We start from the raw sequence: 19,121 nt of genomic DNA, 5'->3' as shown, positions 1-19,121 counted from the left end.
TAAGATAGCGGCCAAACAAAGCAGTTTTGATAAAGCAATGCATTTAGGAAAAGTCTTAAATCCACATAAACTAGCAGTATAGATAGGATCCTTGTGATGGGACAACGCCTTTAACACATAACAGATTCTGCAAAACAGATACTATTTTCGGCCACCACTAGAGGGGGACAACTACACGCATGTTCATTGGTAGCCCGCACCTGCCCTCTGGAGGACCTGGCTCATCTGTACATTAGACCGCGGCCTCCTGCCATCTCCTTATCTTTACAAGTATGCAAATCTATTCTCCAGGATGTAATTAGGAGAGCAGTGCACTCTGTACGCCGCCCTCTAGAGGGCAGCCCCCTTAACATCATGCATGGCTCAGTTACTAAGCCTACTAAGATGAGGCGGGGTTTATTGCCAAATTAGTATTTCTATTCTGTTCTCCTAATTACATCCTGGAGAATAGATTTGCATATTTTTTACCCAGAATCCCTAGCGGAGCAGGAATGACTTGTAAGTCTCCGTACGCCTATGTAGGCACACACTCTCCCTAATGTGTATGATTATCTTTACAAGAACAGCCTGTCAGTATTAATTCTAGGGCGCCAACATATGCAGCAGCGCAGTACACACAGCCTCACTCACTGCAGTATGGATTGGCTACCATTTTGGGGTAAAGGTAACAAAATACACCGAACAGCCCAATTGTGTTCTGTGGAGGAAATTTCTATTACACAGCGCCATCTAGTGGCATGAAGGAAAACTCAACTTTGACATTGGTTCGAAAGCATCAAATTGCTTGGAAACTGATCTACAAGGAGGAAAACGACAGATCAGATCTTGTCTGATATCTTTCATCATCATCATCATCATCATCAATAATTAATCAATTAAGGGGCTCATTCTCTAATCAAGACTGTAACGGTAGAGTAGTTCGTAAAGGAGTTTTGTCCCTTAAGAGGCACCGTAACATCACATGACCATCTCGGAACTAACCTTCGGCACCACGTGGTACGGTGCGTGTCTCCTGCTGCAGGCGTATCTCTCAGTATGGCGGCCATTTTGTTGTAGACCACTGCCTATTAACAGTCCTTTACATTCTCTGGCAACGTAATAACATAAATGAGGACAGAGACCGTCTGAGGGATTTCTCTGGTCGCTTACTTGTCGGACCACAACATAACCCAGGCTGTGGCAGCTGATACGGTGTGAGGATGGTGAGTGCGAGCAGAACTACAAGTCCCAGCAGGTGGGAGGCGATAACTGATGTGCTGAAGGTTGCTGGGACTTGTGGTTTCTCACCCGATGGGCTGAGTAGTTTTGCTACTGGTGCACGATACAGACTGCTGGGGCTTGTAGTTCCACTATAGAGAATCCTGAGCTCCTGCTGTGTCAGGTGTTATATAGATTGCTGGGACTTGTAGTGCTACATATGTGATCCCCCAGGACATGGGTCAGTGCAGATTGCTGGGACTTGTAGTGCTACATATGTGATCCCCCAGGACACAGGACATGGGTCAGTGCAGATTGCTGGGACTTGTAGTGCTACATATGTGATCCCCCAGGACATGGGTCAGTGCAGATTGCTGGGACTTGTAGTGCTACATTTGTGATCCCCCAGGACATGGGTCAGTGCAGATTGCTGGGACTTGTAGTGCTACATATGTGATCCCCCAGGACATGGGTCAGTGCAGATTGCTGGGACTTGTAGTGCTACATATGTGATCCCCCAGGACATGGGTCAGTGCAGATTGCTGGGACTTGTAGTGCTACATTTGTGATCCCCCAGGACACAGGACATGGGTCAGTGCAGATTGCTGGGACTTCAGTAGTGACAGGCTGATGGTGACTGAGGACAGATGGAGGGTTATTTATTGTCTCGTCCCACAATAACAATGTAAACCTTCATTGTCTTCCTATAGGGGGAGAGAAAAGGAACCAACAAGTATTATCCTCCAGACTTCGACCCGGCCAAGGTGAGTGGGGCTGTAGGTGCCAGCGATCCTGGGCGTGGAGCGGTGCCCGTACCCTCCGCACTGTGATCATTGCACTTATAGGGTGAAGTGAATAAGGGAATCACTTCCCTACATACATAGCAACCTGCTAATGTAGCGTCATTCCCTGGCGGGGAGGTGACGGACGGGCAGCGCCACTCACACAGCATCTTCTTCTGTTCTGCAGCATGGCTCCCTCAACCGTTACCGGAACAGTCACCCCCTGCGGGAGAGGGCCAGGAAGCTGTCCCAGGGCATCCTCATCATCAGGTAAGAGGCCATGACATGTCACCAATGTAACCGAGAAACATAATACAACCCGGCCCGGTCAGGACAGCAATGCAGGGAGAAGATCCTGACAGGCTGTGTGTACTGGGGTCACCGGGGCCCACACTGATCAGTATTTCATGGCGTCTCCCAGCAGTAGGCCTCTATACAGTCACGTATAGGAGGAGATTCATAAGATTCTCTCCACAGGTTTGAGATGCCATATAACATCTGGTGCGACGGCTGCAAGAATCACATTGGAATGGGTAAGAGCATCCGTCTATGTCTTGTCGTGTCCTGAAGGTTGAGACCTGCACAGAGCCGCATGCTATCCCTATAGGCCCTTATAATAATGGCTGCTCATCCCTGCAGTACATCGGTAGCCAGCTTAGTACAAGAGCAGTGTAACGCTTCATTTCTCCTGTGGTGGCGCTGTTTCCTCGGCAGTTTGCAGACTGTCACACCGCGTCATCTTGTCCTGGGACACGACTAATCCTGGAGGACACGAAACTTGTTCTGTTCTCTCTCCTGACTCCATTTCTGGGTATTTCAGGCGTCCGTTATAATGCAGAGAAGAAGAAAGTCGGAAATTATTACACGACGCCTATATACAGGTAATGATATTGGTGTACGCCCAGGGGATGAATATTAATGAGGTGGTAATAATTCGTCTTGTATAGTAATGAGCTAATAATTCAGGGATGAATACTAATGAGCTCTTCCCGCGTCTCTCCCAGGTTCCGGATGAAGTGTCACTTGTGTGTGAATTACATTGAGATGCAGACGGACCCGGCGTCATGTGACTACGTGATTGTGAGCGGCGCACAGAGGAAGGAGGAGCGCTGGGACATGGCAGAGAATGAGCAAGTGCTTACAACAGGTCAGTGTTCATGCCCCGCCCACTGCGGGGTGATCTTGAGGTGGCGGGGTGTGTATTCACGTATTATCACCCAATTATTTCCAGAACATGAAGAGAAGCAGAAGCTGGAGACGGATTCCATGTATCGTCTGGAGCACGGCGTCAAGGATAAAGAAAAGCTCCAGAGGGCGGCGCCATCACTGTCCGAGCTGCAGGAGGCTCAGAGCGCATGGAAAGACGACTTTGCCCTCAACAGCCTCCTACGCGGCAAGTTTAGGGTGAGTTCTGGGCGTCTGTGTGTAGAGAGGGCTCTGAGGGGTTAAAATGTCACTGTATATAATGCTGGTACCCTTTAGGAGGAGAAGAAGCAGATCCGGGAAGAGGAGGAGAAGGATCAGGCCCTGCTTAAGAAGATGTCCCTGGAGCTGAAGCTTGTGCCGGAGGTGGAGGAGGATAAGAAGCTCGCAACTCTGCTGAAGTATCGCAGCCTGGAGTGTAAGCAGAGGGGGAGGGGTGGGCCGGCGCTGGTCCAGTAACAGCTCACAAGTAGTGTCCAGGCGTGGTAGACGCTACCGGACTGGCGGAGCAGAGGGTCGTGTCCTGCTCTGCACCCCGCAGCTAAATGTCTGATACTTAAAGGGGTTTTCCGGAACTTGCATAGAGATGACCTATCTTTAGGAGAGGTCATCAATGTGAGCGGTGATACCAAGGACTTCCGCTGATCAGCTGCTTGAAGAGGCTGCGGCATTCAGGTCAGTGCTGGCGGCTTCACTGAATACCAAGCACAGCGCCCTACGTTGAATGGGACTGAGCCGCTGCTGTACCATGTGACCAGTAAACATGACATCACGATAGAGGCCGCAGCACTGGAGCCTCATCCTTATCCAACAGCCTATTGGCGGGGGTCCTGTGGGTTGTGATGTTGATCATCGATAAGTCTCGGAAAACCCCTTTAAAGTATAAGTACAAGCCCTCAAATGGCTCCATTGAATGAAAATTGTAAAAAGTGATGGTTTTCAGAATCGCAACTTCACCAAACACTGTCTGTGACCTTAAAGGGGTTGTCCGTGGCCTTAAGGTAATTATACTGATGATCTAACCCAGCATTCTTCGTGACATCAGTGTAGCGCCACCTAGAGGAGGCAGCAGAGGGCAGCCAGGACAGGTGCGTGGACTATCAAAAATCTTCAGATCCCGGACAAGCCCCTTTAAGGGGTTAAATATTCAGTGTTGACAATATCCTCACCATTGCTGCGCCCGGACTAGTTGTCACCCAGCTTTCCCATAGATCAGATTGCTGAGTTCTAGTTATGCTTTGATACTCACTGCTGCTTCATAACTAGGCAGACTTGTCTTTCAGGAGCCTGGGAAAGTTGTGTGTGAGCTATACATGGGACATATTGATGTCACCCAGCTTTTCCAGAGCACAGATCGTCACTCTTACATTTCCTGTATTGCAGCATATGAGAAGAAGAAGCAGATGAAGCGCTCGCAGATCAGCAGCCGCTCCTGGTTCTCCTCCGCAGGTGACAAGAAGCTCCAGGCAGCCGGGAACTCCATGAAGAGGTTAATGATCCAACCCAAACCTCCGCCAAGCCCCGCGCCTTCCGCCATAGCCCTGGGGGTCGTACGACGCTCATCTAAGGATGGAAATCAGTCAGACAGCAAGAGCCAGACAGCTGAGGAGGCAGCGACCAGCAGGGACAGTGACACAAGGACTGGTAGTAACAGCACTGCACCTGAGGATGGCGCCGCCAAACCCACCGCTACATCTGGACTAGTCGCTGACTACTCAGACTCCAGCTCTGAGGCAGAAGAGTAGCTGGGATATATGGAATGCGGCAGCCATATTGTGTATATTGGGGGGGGGGGGGTCTTGTAATTACTTGTGTCTACGTATATAATATATATCTGATCTTACGTCACCGGCCCTGCTTGTCCTCTTTATGACTATGTGTGAATACAGTCCAAGAACGTGAACTCCATGAGTGTAGGCAGCTCGTGCTCCCTGGTATCAGCCATTCTGAGGAAAAAGCTGGGACTGTATGGTTCATAATGGAGACCATGTTACCGGTTATATACAGAGCGAAGCCTGTAACATGGGAGGGGGCAGTATATGGATTTATATACAGAGCAGGGATATGTATACCAGAGAGTATGGGGGGGTCATACCAAGTTAGTATGGGGGAGTCAGCCCTGCTAAATATAGGGGAGTGGGCCTATATGAGGGGAAGTGGGTAATATGGGGAGTGAGCTTATACCAAGAGAACATGAGGGGGGGCTGTAATACCAGGAGAATACTGAGGAGGGAGCACTGCTGTCAGACGGGAGGCTCTGCTCATAGTGACGCCCCCTGCTGGGGACAACTGGTATAGACACTGTACAGTACAAGACACTGGAAACATGGCCGCAACAAATATGTACGGCCGCTGACCCCGTGCCATAACAAAGATGGCGCCGGCATGACGTCTGTCTGAACGTAAGTTCTTTTACGAACGTAACCCGGAAGTAGTCGGCTGTGGACAGGAAGACGAAGAGTAGGAGTGAAACCGGTGAGTGAAGCTGACTGTGAGTCGTTGACCCCCGGACCCCGTGTACAAATCAGGAGACCCCCCTCCCCATGTAATACCCAACGACCCTCCACATCCTCCCCGCCGGGTGTGACCCCTTATACACAGAATGCTTGTACTAGTCTGACTCCCCCTGCTGGTCCCTCCCCGTGTCCTCCTGTCTGACACCAGTGCCCCCCCCCCCCCCCCCCCCCCCCCCCCAGTATGCTCCTAGTATTACAGCCCCTCACCCACTAACCAAATGGCAGGACCTCCCCAATATCCTCCTGGGCTGACACCTCTCACTATTCTAGCAGTATAGCCCCCCCCCCCCCATCTATTTCCCTGGTCTGACCCCCCCCCCCCCATCTATTTCCCTGGTCTGACCCCCCCCCCCCCCCATCTATTTCCCTGGTCTGACCCCCCCCCCCCCCCATCTATTTCCCTGGTCTGACCCCCCCCCCCCCCATCTATTCCCCTGGTCTGAACCCCCCCCCCCCCATCTATTTCCCTGGTCTGACCCCCCCCCCCATCTATTTCCCTGGTCTGACCCCCCCCCCCCCATCTATTTCCCTGGTCTGACCCCCCCCCCCCATCTATTTCCCTGGTCTGACCCCCCCCCCCCCATCTATTTCCCTGGTCTGACCCCCCCCCCCCCCCCCCCCATCTATTCCCCTGGTCTGAACCCCCCCCCCCCCCCATCTATTTCCCTGGTCTGAACCCCCCCCCCCCCCCATCTATTTCCCTGGTCTGAACCCCCCCCCCCATCTATTTCCCTGGTCTGACCCCCCCCATCTATTTCCCTGGTCTGACCCCCCCCCCCCCCCCATCTATTTCCCTGGTCTGACCCCCCCCCCCCCCATCTATTTCCCTGGTCTGACACCCCCCCCCCCCCATCTATTCCCCTGGTCTGAACCCCCCCCCCATCTATTTCCCTGGTCTGAACCCCCCCCATCTATTTCCCTGGTCTGACCCCCCCCCCCCATCTATTTCCCTGGTCTGACCCCCCCCCATCTATTCCCCTGGTCTGACCCCCCCCCCCCCCCCCCACACCATATTTCCCTGGTATAAGACCCCTGCTCTATATCCTGTAGTACTCACCCCGTATATTGTGAGGGCATCACTAGGCGGGGCTGTCATGTCTCGATCAGTGGGAGTCTGACCCGTAAGACCCCACAATCCTAAAGTGGAGGGGTCAGAGTGTTGTGTCCCCATAAAGGGAACCTGCCAGGCTGATTTGGGACGTACAGCCAATCATAGGTCCATATTGTCCATGCCAAACTAATAAAACAAACCTTAAAGGGATTGTCCAGGGAGTTAATATTCGCTTACGTGATCCTGCGGACTCCTGATGCTGGAGCAGGTGGTTCCGACCCCCAGTCACATGACTGGACCCAGCGCTCCGCCCCTTTCTTCCTTCCCAGATCTCAAAGGTTAATCTTAACTCCCTGGACATCCCCTTTAATACAACTTAATATCCAGAGATGAATCTTATAGGACACACCTGGCACTCTCATGTCTGCGCAGTTCTTCAGTGTCGTACACCTTGACCTCTCTGCGCATGTGCCTGGGGTCCGGTATACGTGCGCGGGGTAAAAATAAAGGTTATTTCAGTGCAGGTTAATAAAGGAGCTGTGGGTGGTTTAGTGCCGCACCTGGACAGGTGCCCTTTAAATGTTTCCCTGCACAGCGGCACCACCTCCTGGATACACAGAGAACTGCAGCCAGCCCCATATACTGTGAGGAGCAGGTAACTCTCAGGATTGGTCGGACCCCTGACTGGCCTCTACTTGGGCCCTCACAGTCCTGTGTGTTTTCTCCATATGGACATGACTGCACCTTCTGGCTGCCCCATACACAGACATCAGCGGCGCCCTCTGGATGTGATCCCCGCTTTTCTCCATGTACTTTATGGTTATGACCCTCTGTCTTTCAGGTATCTGACGTGACCAGGTATCGGCCATGACGTCTCTAGTAAGTGTCCGCTCAGTGTCCAGGATACTTTCATGTGATTTATTCTGTGTGGTGACGTTTTGCTTGATGTTATGTTCCAGGGAGGCAGCAGTCAGTCCGTCAGTGGGCAGTCTGTCACCGAATATGTCGTACGTGTTCCCAGGTGAGTGACAGAGATTTATGGGGGGACCTCTTGGGGTCTTTTATGTTATGCTATGCAATGGCCCACACGCACAATATAGTCCTAAAAGTGGATTTAGATCTTGGCATTACTTACCATCACCACTAGGTGGCAGCAGTATATTGTAGTACTGGGTGTATTCAGCATACATAACATACAAGATGTCAGCTCTGATTCATCCCCGTTTTACCATTGAAATACATTTCTGCTGCAATATTTTGACCTTAAAGTTATCAGGAGTTACTTAGTGATGACCTCCTTAAGTTTAGGTAATCCGTATCGGATTGGTGGGGGTCTCACATCTGAGACCCCGCAGGTCAGTTGTTTGAAGACACTGCAGACTTCGGGGTGACTGCTGTGGTCTCTTCACTGAATACCAAGCATAGCGCTGTACTTTGTATAGTGGCTGTAGTTGGTATTGCAACTTGGCTCCATCTGCTTGAATGGGACTGAGCTGTAAACAGGACAAGTGTGGTGTCACATGGCCTGTGAAGTGGAAACAGCCCTCACTCAAACACCTAATAGTTGGGGAGGGTCTTAGGAGAACCCCTCAAGCTATTGATAGCAGGGCTTATACGGAAGCCATCAATGTTTAACATGCTAGGAAGCTTAGGAGATAGTAGAGGAGCGGTATAAGAATACGTCCCCTGCGATTCACCCTGCCCAGACCCCCGGCACCGCCACCACCTCTCTATGGTATAAGACGTCTTCATGTGTAATTCCTCTGTGTTGCAGGAACCCCAGTAAAAGGTATAATCTGATGGCGTTCAATGCGGCAGATAAGGTTGACTTCTCTACATGGAACCAGGTAATACCGAGCAACTTAAAGGAAAAGTCCACTGTGTGAATGCTTCTTAAAGGGAGTCTGTCAGCAGAAGCCAGCCATGCAGATATAAGTTAGAATCCTAGTGTCTTCCTCTTGTGAATCACTGCCTCCTTTGGCTGTATAAATAATATGGATATATAGGGGAGGGGGGGGGGGCGGCTCTATAATGGCCACTCACCCCTGCAGCTGCCAGACAGATGGCACAGGGGCGCGCATGTGATGTGGCGTGTGGAGCTGTGGTTCCTGGAAGGGGTTTCCGTGCGTTTCCTATAGGATCAGTGATTTATCTGGTAAGAGGACAGCTGGGCGGCAGATCTCCTCTGATGTGCACAATATGACTGGATCACGACTAGGCCTGGGAAGCATCTACAATACCCCAGCAGTGGTGCCGACCTGTAGCACCCACACGGGGTATCTCATCCATGGTCATACATGTAGTAATCTGCTTCTCCACCAGGCTCGCATGGAACGTGACCTGAGCGCCAAGAAGATGTATCAGGAAGAGGAGATGCCAGACTCCGGGGCTGGGAGCGAATATAATCGCAAGCAGAGAGATGAGTCCAGGAGGAGGAAGTACGGCATTATCCTGAAAGAGTTCAAGATTGAAGACCAGCCCTGGGTGCTAAGGGTTAATGGCAAAGCCGGGCGCAAGTGAGTGACCGAAACATTAACGTGGCACAGGAGCTGAAGGCTCGAGCTGTGTATACATCTGTATGTCTGATCTAATAGGTTTAAAGGTGTGAAGAAAGGCGGAGTGACGGAGAACGCCTCTTACTTCATCTTCACCCAGTGCCCGGATGGGGCATTCGAAGCATTTCCAGTATCCAACTGGTACAACTTCACCCCACTGGCCAAGCACCGTACCCTGACCGCTGAGGAGGCCGAGGTAGAATGGGACAGGTGAGGGGGAAGCAGGGGGGATCTATACCGAACCTCTCCCCTATGCATCCATACATCTGAAATGAGCCATCCCTTTATTAACTCTTTGATTTGTCTGCAGACGAAATAAAATCCTCAACCACTTCGTCATCATGCAGCAGCGTCGTCTGAAGGACCAGGGGCTGGACGAAGAGGATGAGGAAGGTGGCGGCAAACAGGACAAGGGGGGCAAGAGTAAGAAAAAGAAGAAGAAAAGCGACCTGAAGATTCATGACCTGGAGGATGACCTGGAGATGAGTTCCAGCGAGAGCGATGAGAGTGGAGAAGATGGTGAGAGGCCGGGAGAGCACGTATCACATACACATCTGCTGATCCGGGTCACACTGCTTTATGGTGATGCCTTGGGTTATAGCCATAGTCTGACTGTGGGGTCATGTAGTACAATGCACATCTAGTGATGCTGCACCCATAGGTGGGCTGTTGTATTAGCGCCCCCACTGCTGCTGAGGCTCCTGTGGGCTGTCAGTACTGCAATCACACTCTAGTAGGCGCTCCTGTCATCAGGATCTCATAATGGACATTGCATGTAACCAGGATAAGGAGACTGTGGCAGCGGATCTTTCATGTTTCCATCATATGCTTCTATTTTAGGAGAACGTCGGCCTAAAGCACCCAAGAAAAATGCTGCGGGCAAGAAGAAGAAGAAGAACCGGACTGAGGATGAGGCCATAGAAGACAGCGATGATGGAGACTTTGAGGGGCAGGAGGTGGATTATATGTCAGATGAGAGCAGGTAATGGAGCTCGGTGCAGGAGCCACCGGCAGAGCGGAGATGGAGATGTCACCCTCATCTTTACGTGTCCTTTCCTTGTAGCTCAGATGATGAACTTCCTGGGAAACCGAAACCGGTGAAGGAGGAAGAGGAGCATCCGAAAGGTAAGAAGTGATGGAAGGTAATCTGTGAGGCTCTGCCTAGACAAACCGGGGTTACTAACTATGACTCCACTTCTACTCTTGGATAGAAGTATAATATTAGTACTTTTGGTTTGTGCCGAATCTCATTCGGTTCTCCCATCTTTGCACACCAGTATTCATAAGGGACGGCTCTAATTCATCCAAAATGGATCTGTTTTTTAATGTAGAACAGATGACAATTTGTAGCCATTTTTTTACAATTGGATGTGCAGCATAGACAGAGTCGTGATATGTATGTGGCCTTATGTGTGGCCTCTTGTAGGGATTGATGAAGGAAGTGAGAGCAGCGAGGAGAGTGAAGAAGAGAAGGTAGAAGAAGAGGAGGATGAAGAGAAGAAAACACCGACACCCCAGGAACGGAAGAAGAAGAGGGGTGAGATCCACATTCCCAAATTTTTGGTGACCTATATTTAGGGCTTCATACATTATATATTTAACAAGCCCAACTTACAGTTCTGCTCCCATTCGCTTCAATAAGAGCAGCGCTCAGTAGTGGCACATGGTCACTATACAGTGCATAGAGCCCTGAGCTTACAGCTCTGTACACTGTATAGTACCGAGCCTGGTGACAGTCCCGTACAACTGATCACTATGGGGGCCAGATGTCGGCCCCTCACCAATCATATATTGATGACCTATCCCAACAACAAGCCCATCTAAAAGACTTCCCAAAAAATCCTTTTTAAGGGGGCGTGTGGTATCGTGTCAGATCTCAATGGTGGGGAATCTTCCATTTATGTATGTCCCTCCCCCTAACCCCGCCCCCCCTTCCAAAAGAAAAAGAAAAAGATGAGACCCCAAACCCGTATTTGCTAGACAGGTGATTGCTCTGTGCTTTCCTCCTGTAGACAGCAGCGATGAGTCGGACACGTCTGAGGACAGCGATATAGACGGAGAGGCCTCCTCGGCCCTTTTCATGCAGGTAAATGTGAGTGACTGATCCATCCTCCTAAGACCCATCTTCTTGGTGATCTGGTAATGGAGACTTGAGCTGTGTTTTGTCTCTTATTAGAAAAAGAAGACCCCTCCAAAGAAGGATAAAAAAGGAGGCTCCAATAACAGCTCACGCGCCAACAGCAGACCCGGCACCCCCTCTCCTGACTCGGGGAACACGTCTAACACCCTCAGGGCTGCGGCCAATAAACTGGAGCAAGGTGCGCTGGCAGAATGACAGGTCTTACGTCCTTGTGTCCTCTTCATCTGTATCCACATCAGTAACATCATTTTTGGTTATCCCCCAGGTAAACGTGGCGCCGCCAGTCACACTCCGGCCGCAAAGCGTTTGAAGATGGATTCCGCGCCTCAGAATACGTCAGGAAAATCAACCCCACAGCCCCAGTCTGGAAAGTCCACGCCCAGCAGCGGGTAAGTGGCCCTTATATCACATTACTAGATAGCGGTACATTGCATATGGATGTCCAAGAGGAGGAGGGTCAACGCTTATGACTCCCCTGTGTCAGAGGGTCTTGCTCTGTATGACATCTTCCGTCTGGGGGTTGGTGTGATCCTTGATGGGGTGCGGAGTCCTTCCAGTCAGTCATATCTGGTAGGATAACTATCCGGGGAAAGGTTGACACATACATCAGCTATGAGCAGGTCTGTTGGTTGTATGTGGTCACTTTTTATCCTGGAGCATTTCCGTCTGGGTGTTAAGGAATGAAAATATCCACCATCTTCTTTTTTCTTTCTTTGTAGGGACATCCAGTTGACCGAAGAAGCGGTTAGAAGATATCTGACCCGCAAACCCATGACCACCAAGGACTTGCTGAAAAAGTTCCAAACCAAGAAGACCGGTCTGAGCAGCGAGCAGACGGTGAATGTGCTCGCCCAGATCCTGAAAAGACTCAACCCCGACCGCAAGACAATACATGACAAAATGCACTTCTACCTAAAGGAATGACCCCGGGGTCTTGTACCGGCCGCACACCGCACAGGACTGGCACACCTCTGGCTGGTGGAGGCGTATGGGGACGTGTGTGACGTTAGATCATGTGACGCAGGAATGTCAGAGATTTTCCAATCTGATTTATATTCAGGACGATTGTTACGTATTTGTTGTTATTGTTTTTTATTACTTTAAGGAACGACAAGTATTAAATGAGATCTTTGTAAGTGTTCTGTGTGATCACATCCTGGTCCTCGGCGCCAGCATCCCTATCATTCTTCGTACAAAGCGTGGGCAGTGACTGGATGTATCTGAATATTTCACATATCTGAACAATAGCCCAATTCTTTCTATCTCTGGATTTCATCTATGTCAGATTCTTAGCATGTCATATATGTTGACTTCACCTTCTTAAAGGGGGGTCTCCATCTATATTTTGGAGATGCTGAAAAGCCTCCTTTGAGCTCCAGGGCTCACATCATGGTGTCAGGTATCATGGTGATAAGTAAGTGCGCCCATCAGACGTCCATGATGTTCTAAAGCAGGTTTGACATTGTATTATTAGCAATACAAGGGGTAAAGCAACATAACAGAGGTCACGCCATATTACCCATCTTAGGCTAGGTTCACATCTGCACCAGTTGTAGACTCCATCGCAGACACTCGGCAGAGAAATAAGTCCTACATAGAGGACCCTTTTGTCTCAGCAGCTTTCAGTTTGGAAATGGCGGACCCCATTACTGTAAATAGGGTCTGCCAGTGTCCATGCTAATTTAGTGGTCCTGCTCACCTTCGTTCCAGTACTTGATAGATCCAAAAGCCCAACGCTAATGTAAACCTCGTGTCGGCCTGTTTTATGGATCATATTTTTATAAGTTCACGGATATTGAAGGGTTACTGACATACAAGTGCAGGGGGTCCTGGCTGTGAGATCAGCTTCTTACTGTGTATACCAGTAATGGCTCCCATTCTGAGTATTGTAGGGTTAAGATAACGAAGGCCTAATGCGCACGATCTGATGCTCCATTCTGTTCGAATGAACATAGAGCTGGTCTGATCCTGCTCCTTGTCATCGGAACAAAACAGATCAGAAGCCCCCATAGAGGTCAGTACATCATGGCTGTCACTCAGTGTTGTCAGAGTTCATTCTGCTGCAAACTCACAGAGTTCATACTCACATAGTTCATACTCCCTCTCATACTCACAGAGTTCATACTTACATTCTATGAACACAACAATAGCAAATGTATATGCTCAGAGCAGAAAAATACAAATATATCTGACCCCTGTAATACCGCAGCGTTTTACAGTCTGTGCATAGCTGTCTAGCTAATCCCATCCTCACTTTGCAGAAATATACGTACAGCGGAAATGCTGCACTTTCCAAAACTTGTGGTTTTGGAAATCGTAACACGTCAATTGTACTGACAGAAATGCTGGCAGTTTCCCTACAGGTGTAGTGGAAGTAGAAAATTTTTTGCCATTGATTATAAGTGAGTTTGTGCTGAACACTCCAAAATGTCTATTTTTGATGGACATCTAGAGCTGAGTTTTAAGCCCAGGCTACGGCACACACTGAAAGGTACAGGAGGCCCCAGAGGTAAATTTCAAGGGGTATTAAGAGCAAATAGATTGGCGGAAACTTCAGGTCTCAAAATAACAAAATATGGAAAGGTGAACGGAACTGAAGACTTTCCAAATGGATTGTGTAGAGAAGTAGTGACCTGTACTCATGTATGGAAAGGGCTTTGCTTGTGGTACAGTTTCTATCCATCTCTAGCTCCGGTCTAAGCCTAGGTTTCTTCATTTATCTCCTGCATCCCCCCTCACTCCTCCTCTCCATAGACTTTTATAGACATGAGTCTTATGACCTTTCATCTGCCTTAACAAGGATAGAGGAGCAATAGTATCCTCAAAAGTCCCTTTTGTTAGAATCTCATGTACGCCAAACTACTTTAATTGCATGGTGGCCATGTTATTGCCACAGATCCATAAAGATGGTGGTCCTGCTCCTGCTTTATCACTCCATGAAGCACAGATTCCAGACCCCAGCTACAGGAACCTTACAGTGGAGGTTTCCCCGGTTTTGCTAACATGGCACGTTTATCCCGAGTATATTCTTATGCTCACTGATCTGGTTTCCTCCCCATATGTGTCTTCTGGTACAATGTGTCTGGTGACTGTTCGGGTTCTTCTTCATTCTTTCCTATTGTCGATCTCCATTCTGACCGTTCTTCCGTGACTTGCTGCATCCATTTGTCTCTCTGTGTCCCAGGTGCGTCTCTGGCTCGGAGAAGCTCTAATTCCTTTGTCTGTCTTTCTACACCACAAGCAGATTTATTGCTCTTCAGGAATTACAAGATCGCAGCATATCTATGATATTTGCCTTTTTCATGTCCTGGACTACAGTAAACTTCTCCATCCTAGTCCCCTGCCAAAACTTCCCTTGTTTTCGACATTCCCTGCTCTTAGTACCACCATTCTCTGCTCCTCCATAAAAGGGGTAATTTATATGGCTGTGCTCACATTGGTTCTTACCGGGGGGCTCGGCTACAAATTCTCAGAGAGCATTCTGAGTGTTAGGAACAAAGAAATATAGTTGGGAAAGTTATCAACGTCTTCAAGAAGAGCACAACGCTGAAGACTGGACTGGTGGACGCATCCGGTCTGTAATGTCTCGATCAGACAGCTTGACAAATACGACTGGGAAAATGTGGACAAACTTGAGAAAGTATCGATAAGTGGGTTGTCTACCTTATGGAGAAAGCAGAAGTGAGGAAACTGAGTGTGGTTGTCACCGGGTCCAATTCAGACTACACAAAGAGTTTTGTAATCTGTAGGAATCTCAACCCAGAACGGTCAATGGTTTATAAGGGGTAAATAAGAGAAGCAATCCATCTTAACCTCACTCCCCACCACTTCCATGGTAACCTGTGGTCTCTACTTCTTGGTCACATATTGGCTGAGGTGGGTCACCATTATGGAAAGGGATTGGCTGAGTGGTCATTGCCTGTGTGTCAAGAGCGACCAGGATATAGAGATGTGCAGGGGAATCTGTAGTCTCCAGTTCAGACGAGTTGACCCTCTGGTTTGTTTTGGTCCAAACTTGTTCAGATAGAACGGGAAGTGAAATTATTATACTCTGGGGTCTCTTGATGTTCTTGCTGACATCATGTACCCATAGTCACTACTAGATCGGTGATTGGGCCTCAGAGATCACATGGGGTGTGCTGAGTGTCATGATATAATCTTTTCTTACCGACCAGGCTTCAGTCCACTACTGAGCTCAGTCAATCAAATCAACATCAATCATATCACTCACCAAGACAAGAAGTTAGAAATTATTCTTATGGTAATTGGACTTCACATAGACTTCCACAACCACACTGCCAGGAGGATTCTCCTGCTCCTTATGGACAGAAAACAACATGGAACATAAAAAAAAAACCTTCCACCATACTCACTCCAGTTGTGTCCTGTCCCTCGTGGGACACATGGAACCCCTCTTGTAGTAGTGGTGACAGATCACCCGTGTAACATTGCAAGAGAGGGAAGTTAAAGGGGTTTCCCATCTCAGTGTTTCAGCAGTCTGCCTGCAGTCTCTTCTTCTCACCTCCTGTATTTCTCCTTCCCCTTCCCTCTTGGTGAGCAGGACACTCATGCATACGTATGGAGATCAGAAAATATGCAGATGCTTGTACAGAACTATCAGTGTTATCTGTGTGTTTACACAGAGAGATAGCAGACTCAGCTTTATCAGCAAACTACAATTAGCTGAACTGATTGTCCTGCAAGTACTGAGTGACATCACAGGTTTGTGGTTATAGCAACGCTGTGTAAACAATGAAAGGAATAAGGTCACATAGCAGGCAAACAAAGCACAATTTCTAAACCAATATTATTTAGGAAAAGGCTTCAATTTACATAAACTACCAGTATAAATCAGATTCTTGAGATGGGACAGCCCCTTTAATGCAAATGCAAGAAAATACTATCAGGGAAAAAAACATTGTGTTGTGGAGATCTACAATCGCTGATTATGTAGATAATCTGTTTTCCCTTAGTCCTAACAGCAGCACGATACGGGGTATTTCTGCCCCTGTGTGCTGGTAGGACAGCCGGAACTTTTAATCAGCACTTAATGAATATGCATGACTAGGCCCTATAAGAGGGCATAGGAACACCCCCCCCCCCCCCTGCGTGTTAATACAAAAGTACAGTAATATACATAGGGAGGGAAGCCTTGTGCTGCTGTTAGAATTAAGGGAAAACAGATTATCTACATAATTAACAACCAGCAGCACAATAGTGGGGAGATGGCAAGTAATCCCCTTAGTGAGGGTTTCCTCGACTTCAAGGCCCAAAGGTAGTAGCACCCGAAGCACGAGAGCTTATTCTGTAGTGCTTCACAAATGTATAATGAGAGGACCATGAGGCTTCAGCATAGATCTGTTCCACCGGCACCGCTCTCCTCTCTGCCCATGAAGTCAACACTGCCCTCGTTGAATGCACCCTAAGAAAAGCTGGAGGAGGTAACCCTTGTGACGAGAAAGCCACCTTTATGGCCTCTTTAACCCATTGGGAAATGGAGCCCTTAGAGGCCCTGAGGACCTTAAGTCTTCCTGCCAGGTTTACCAGAGGATTGTCTGTTCTTCTGAAGAATCTCGTATGTTCGAGATAGACCTGTAGACATCTACCTAGGTCTAGCATGTGGAGCTTCACCTCTTCATTCGAGGAGGGAGCAGGGAAAAAAAACTGGCAGGGAGATCAGTTGGTTTATATTCGCCAGAAAAGGAACTTTGGGCCTGAACTCTGGGAGAAAACGCAGCTATACTCTGTCCTCAAAGATGTAAGGTTCCTCAGAGGACAGGGCTTGAAGCTCTCCTACCCTTTTGGCCAAGGTGATGGCCAAATAGAAAACTGTTTTAAAAGTTAAAACTTTAAGTCCACTTCCTTTAGCGGCTTGAAAGGGGAGTCGCAGAGATCCGAGAGGACCGTACCAAGATCCCACTGATTCAAGGGAGCCGATACTTAGCGGCCGTAGCCTCCTTCCTCCCCTCCCGTTTTCTCAAACTCAACATGGAAAAAAAAAAAAGTTAATCATCTTCAGCCCTTCCTGTATGGCCCCTCCACCCGACCCATCTATCAAAGTTAATGGAACCACAATTACCCCTGTCCCACAGGCCCGATGCCTTGGGGTAACCCTGGACTCTGACTTATCCTTCAAGCCACATATTCAAACCCTCAACACCTCCTGTCGCCTCCAGCTCAAGAACATCCACCGAATCCGCTCCTTCCTCACCCCGGAAACCACTAAGATGCTCGCCCAGGCCCTCATAATCTCCCGCTTAGACTACTGCAACACCCTTCTGCATGGACTCCCAGCTAACACCCTCGCCCCCCCTCCAGTCCACCTTAAACTGCGCTACTCGCTTAATCCACCTCACGCCCCGATCCTCATCGGCTGCTCCCCTCTGCCAGTCCCTATACTGGCTACCTATGGCCCAGCAAATCGAGTTCAAGCTACTAACGCTAACATACAAAGCCATCTACAATCTGTCCCCTCCATATATCTCTGACCTCATCTCCCGCTACCTGCCCACACGTAACCTCAGATCCTCCAATGATCTCCTACTCCGCTCTGCTCTCATCCGCTCCTCACACAACAGTCTCCAAGATTTCTCCCATGCATCCCCCATACTCTGGAACTCCCTACCACGACACATAAGACTGACCCCCACAATCACAGGCGTCAAGAAGGCCCTGAAGACTCCCCTATTCAGGAAGGCCTACAACCTCCAATAACACTATCACCGCACCCCCATCTGTACAGTCTCTCCCCTCTCCTTCTGTCTCTACCCCCCTTCCCCCATAGATTGTAAGCCCTCGCGGGCAGGGCCCTCTACCCCACTGTGCCAGCCGATCACTGTCAGTATTATATCTACCTGTATATTCTGTGTATTGTATGTAACCCCCAAATGTAAAGCACCATGGAAGTAATATAATAATGTACAGCACCATGGGATTAATGGTGCTATATAAATAAATAATAATAATACTACTAAAGGTCTAATCCTCATGGCCCCTTTCAAAAACCCACTTACCAGAAGGTGTTGAGTCAAACACCTCCCCAGACAGGCGGACAAAGCAACAACATGTACCCTCAAGGTGGAAGGAGCTAGCCCTTTATCTAGGCTGTCCTGAAGAAAATCCAAGATTTGTCCCCACCAGGGGATTGGAAAAGACCATATTCTGTCCAAGGCACCAAGACTTGAACATTTTCAAAATCCTTTGATTGTTCTTGTTTGTAGATTCTGCCCTGACACGGGCAAGGGTCTTCAGAACGGCCTTTGACAGTCCTCTACTCTCTAATAAGGATTGGCCAACCTCCAGGCTGTCAGGTTGAATTTCCTCAGATCCTGGCATCTCTGTCCTCCTTGAGTGACCAAGTTCTGGGAAGGAGGAAGCCTCCAGTATACGTCTTGACTCATCTGTATGAGCTGGACGAACAAAGTCCTTTTTGGTCAGAATGGGATTATGGCAATCGCCTGGACTTGGTCCTGTCTTATTTTCATCAATACCATGGGTATAATGGGAATTGGAGGGTGTCACGGGATGGTTAGAGTCTATACTATAGGCCATGTGTAATATATATTTCATGTGGAATGTATTCTCTAACCTGTTGTAAACATCAATGTGTAGTTGGCTGATTAGGGTCTAGTGTGTTAGCACATTGTATGCAAATACCTCTAACTAGTGAGGACAATG

General features: G+C 48.9%; 2 protein-coding genes across 3 annotated transcripts; both read left to right on the top strand.

Moving 5' to 3' along the window:
* Positions 1-1,077: 1,077 nt before the first annotated feature.
* YJU2B (YJU2 splicing factor homolog B) lies at positions 1,078-4,990 on the top strand. The gene is made up of 9 exons (XM_075276047.1): positions 1,078-1,202; positions 1,908-1,961; positions 2,167-2,249; positions 2,457-2,512; positions 2,800-2,860; positions 2,984-3,126; positions 3,211-3,383; positions 3,462-3,600; positions 4,566-4,990. The coding sequence occupies exons 1-9, from the start codon at positions 1,200-1,202 to the stop codon at positions 4,925-4,927; spliced, it is 1,074 nt and encodes a 357-aa protein (XP_075132148.1). The 5' UTR covers positions 1,078-1,199; the 3' UTR covers positions 4,928-4,990.
* Positions 4,991-5,616: 626 nt separating this feature from the next.
* On the top strand, positions 5,617-12,582 carry GTF2F1 (general transcription factor IIF subunit 1). Of its 2 annotated transcripts, none has more exons than XM_075272507.1 (14): positions 5,617-5,657; positions 7,591-7,628; positions 7,709-7,770; positions 8,524-8,596; positions 9,072-9,265; positions 9,344-9,514; positions 9,615-9,823; positions 10,145-10,286; positions 10,368-10,429; positions 10,731-10,841; positions 11,317-11,390; positions 11,481-11,622; positions 11,710-11,833; positions 12,164-12,582. In XM_075272507.1, the coding sequence occupies exons 2-14, from the start codon at positions 7,617-7,619 to the stop codon at positions 12,366-12,368; spliced, it is 1,581 nt and encodes a 526-aa protein (XP_075128608.1). In that variant the 5' UTR covers positions 5,617-5,657; positions 7,591-7,616; the 3' UTR covers positions 12,369-12,582. The 2 variants fall into 2 exon arrangements, with proteins under 2 accessions (XP_075128608.1, XP_075128607.1); XM_075272506.1 differs by having other exon boundaries at positions 11,317-11,396.
* The last annotated feature ends 6,539 nt before the right edge of the window (positions 12,583-19,121 follow it).

This window comes from Leptodactylus fuscus, chromosome 5 (assembly GCF_031893055.1).
Source record: "Leptodactylus fuscus isolate aLepFus1 chromosome 5, aLepFus1.hap2, whole genome shotgun sequence".
Classification (NCBI taxonomy): Eukaryota; Metazoa; Chordata; class Amphibia; order Anura; family Leptodactylidae; genus Leptodactylus; species Leptodactylus fuscus.
The sequence above is the reverse complement of the archived record's forward strand: the minus strand, read 5'-3'. Positions and strand labels throughout refer to the sequence as shown.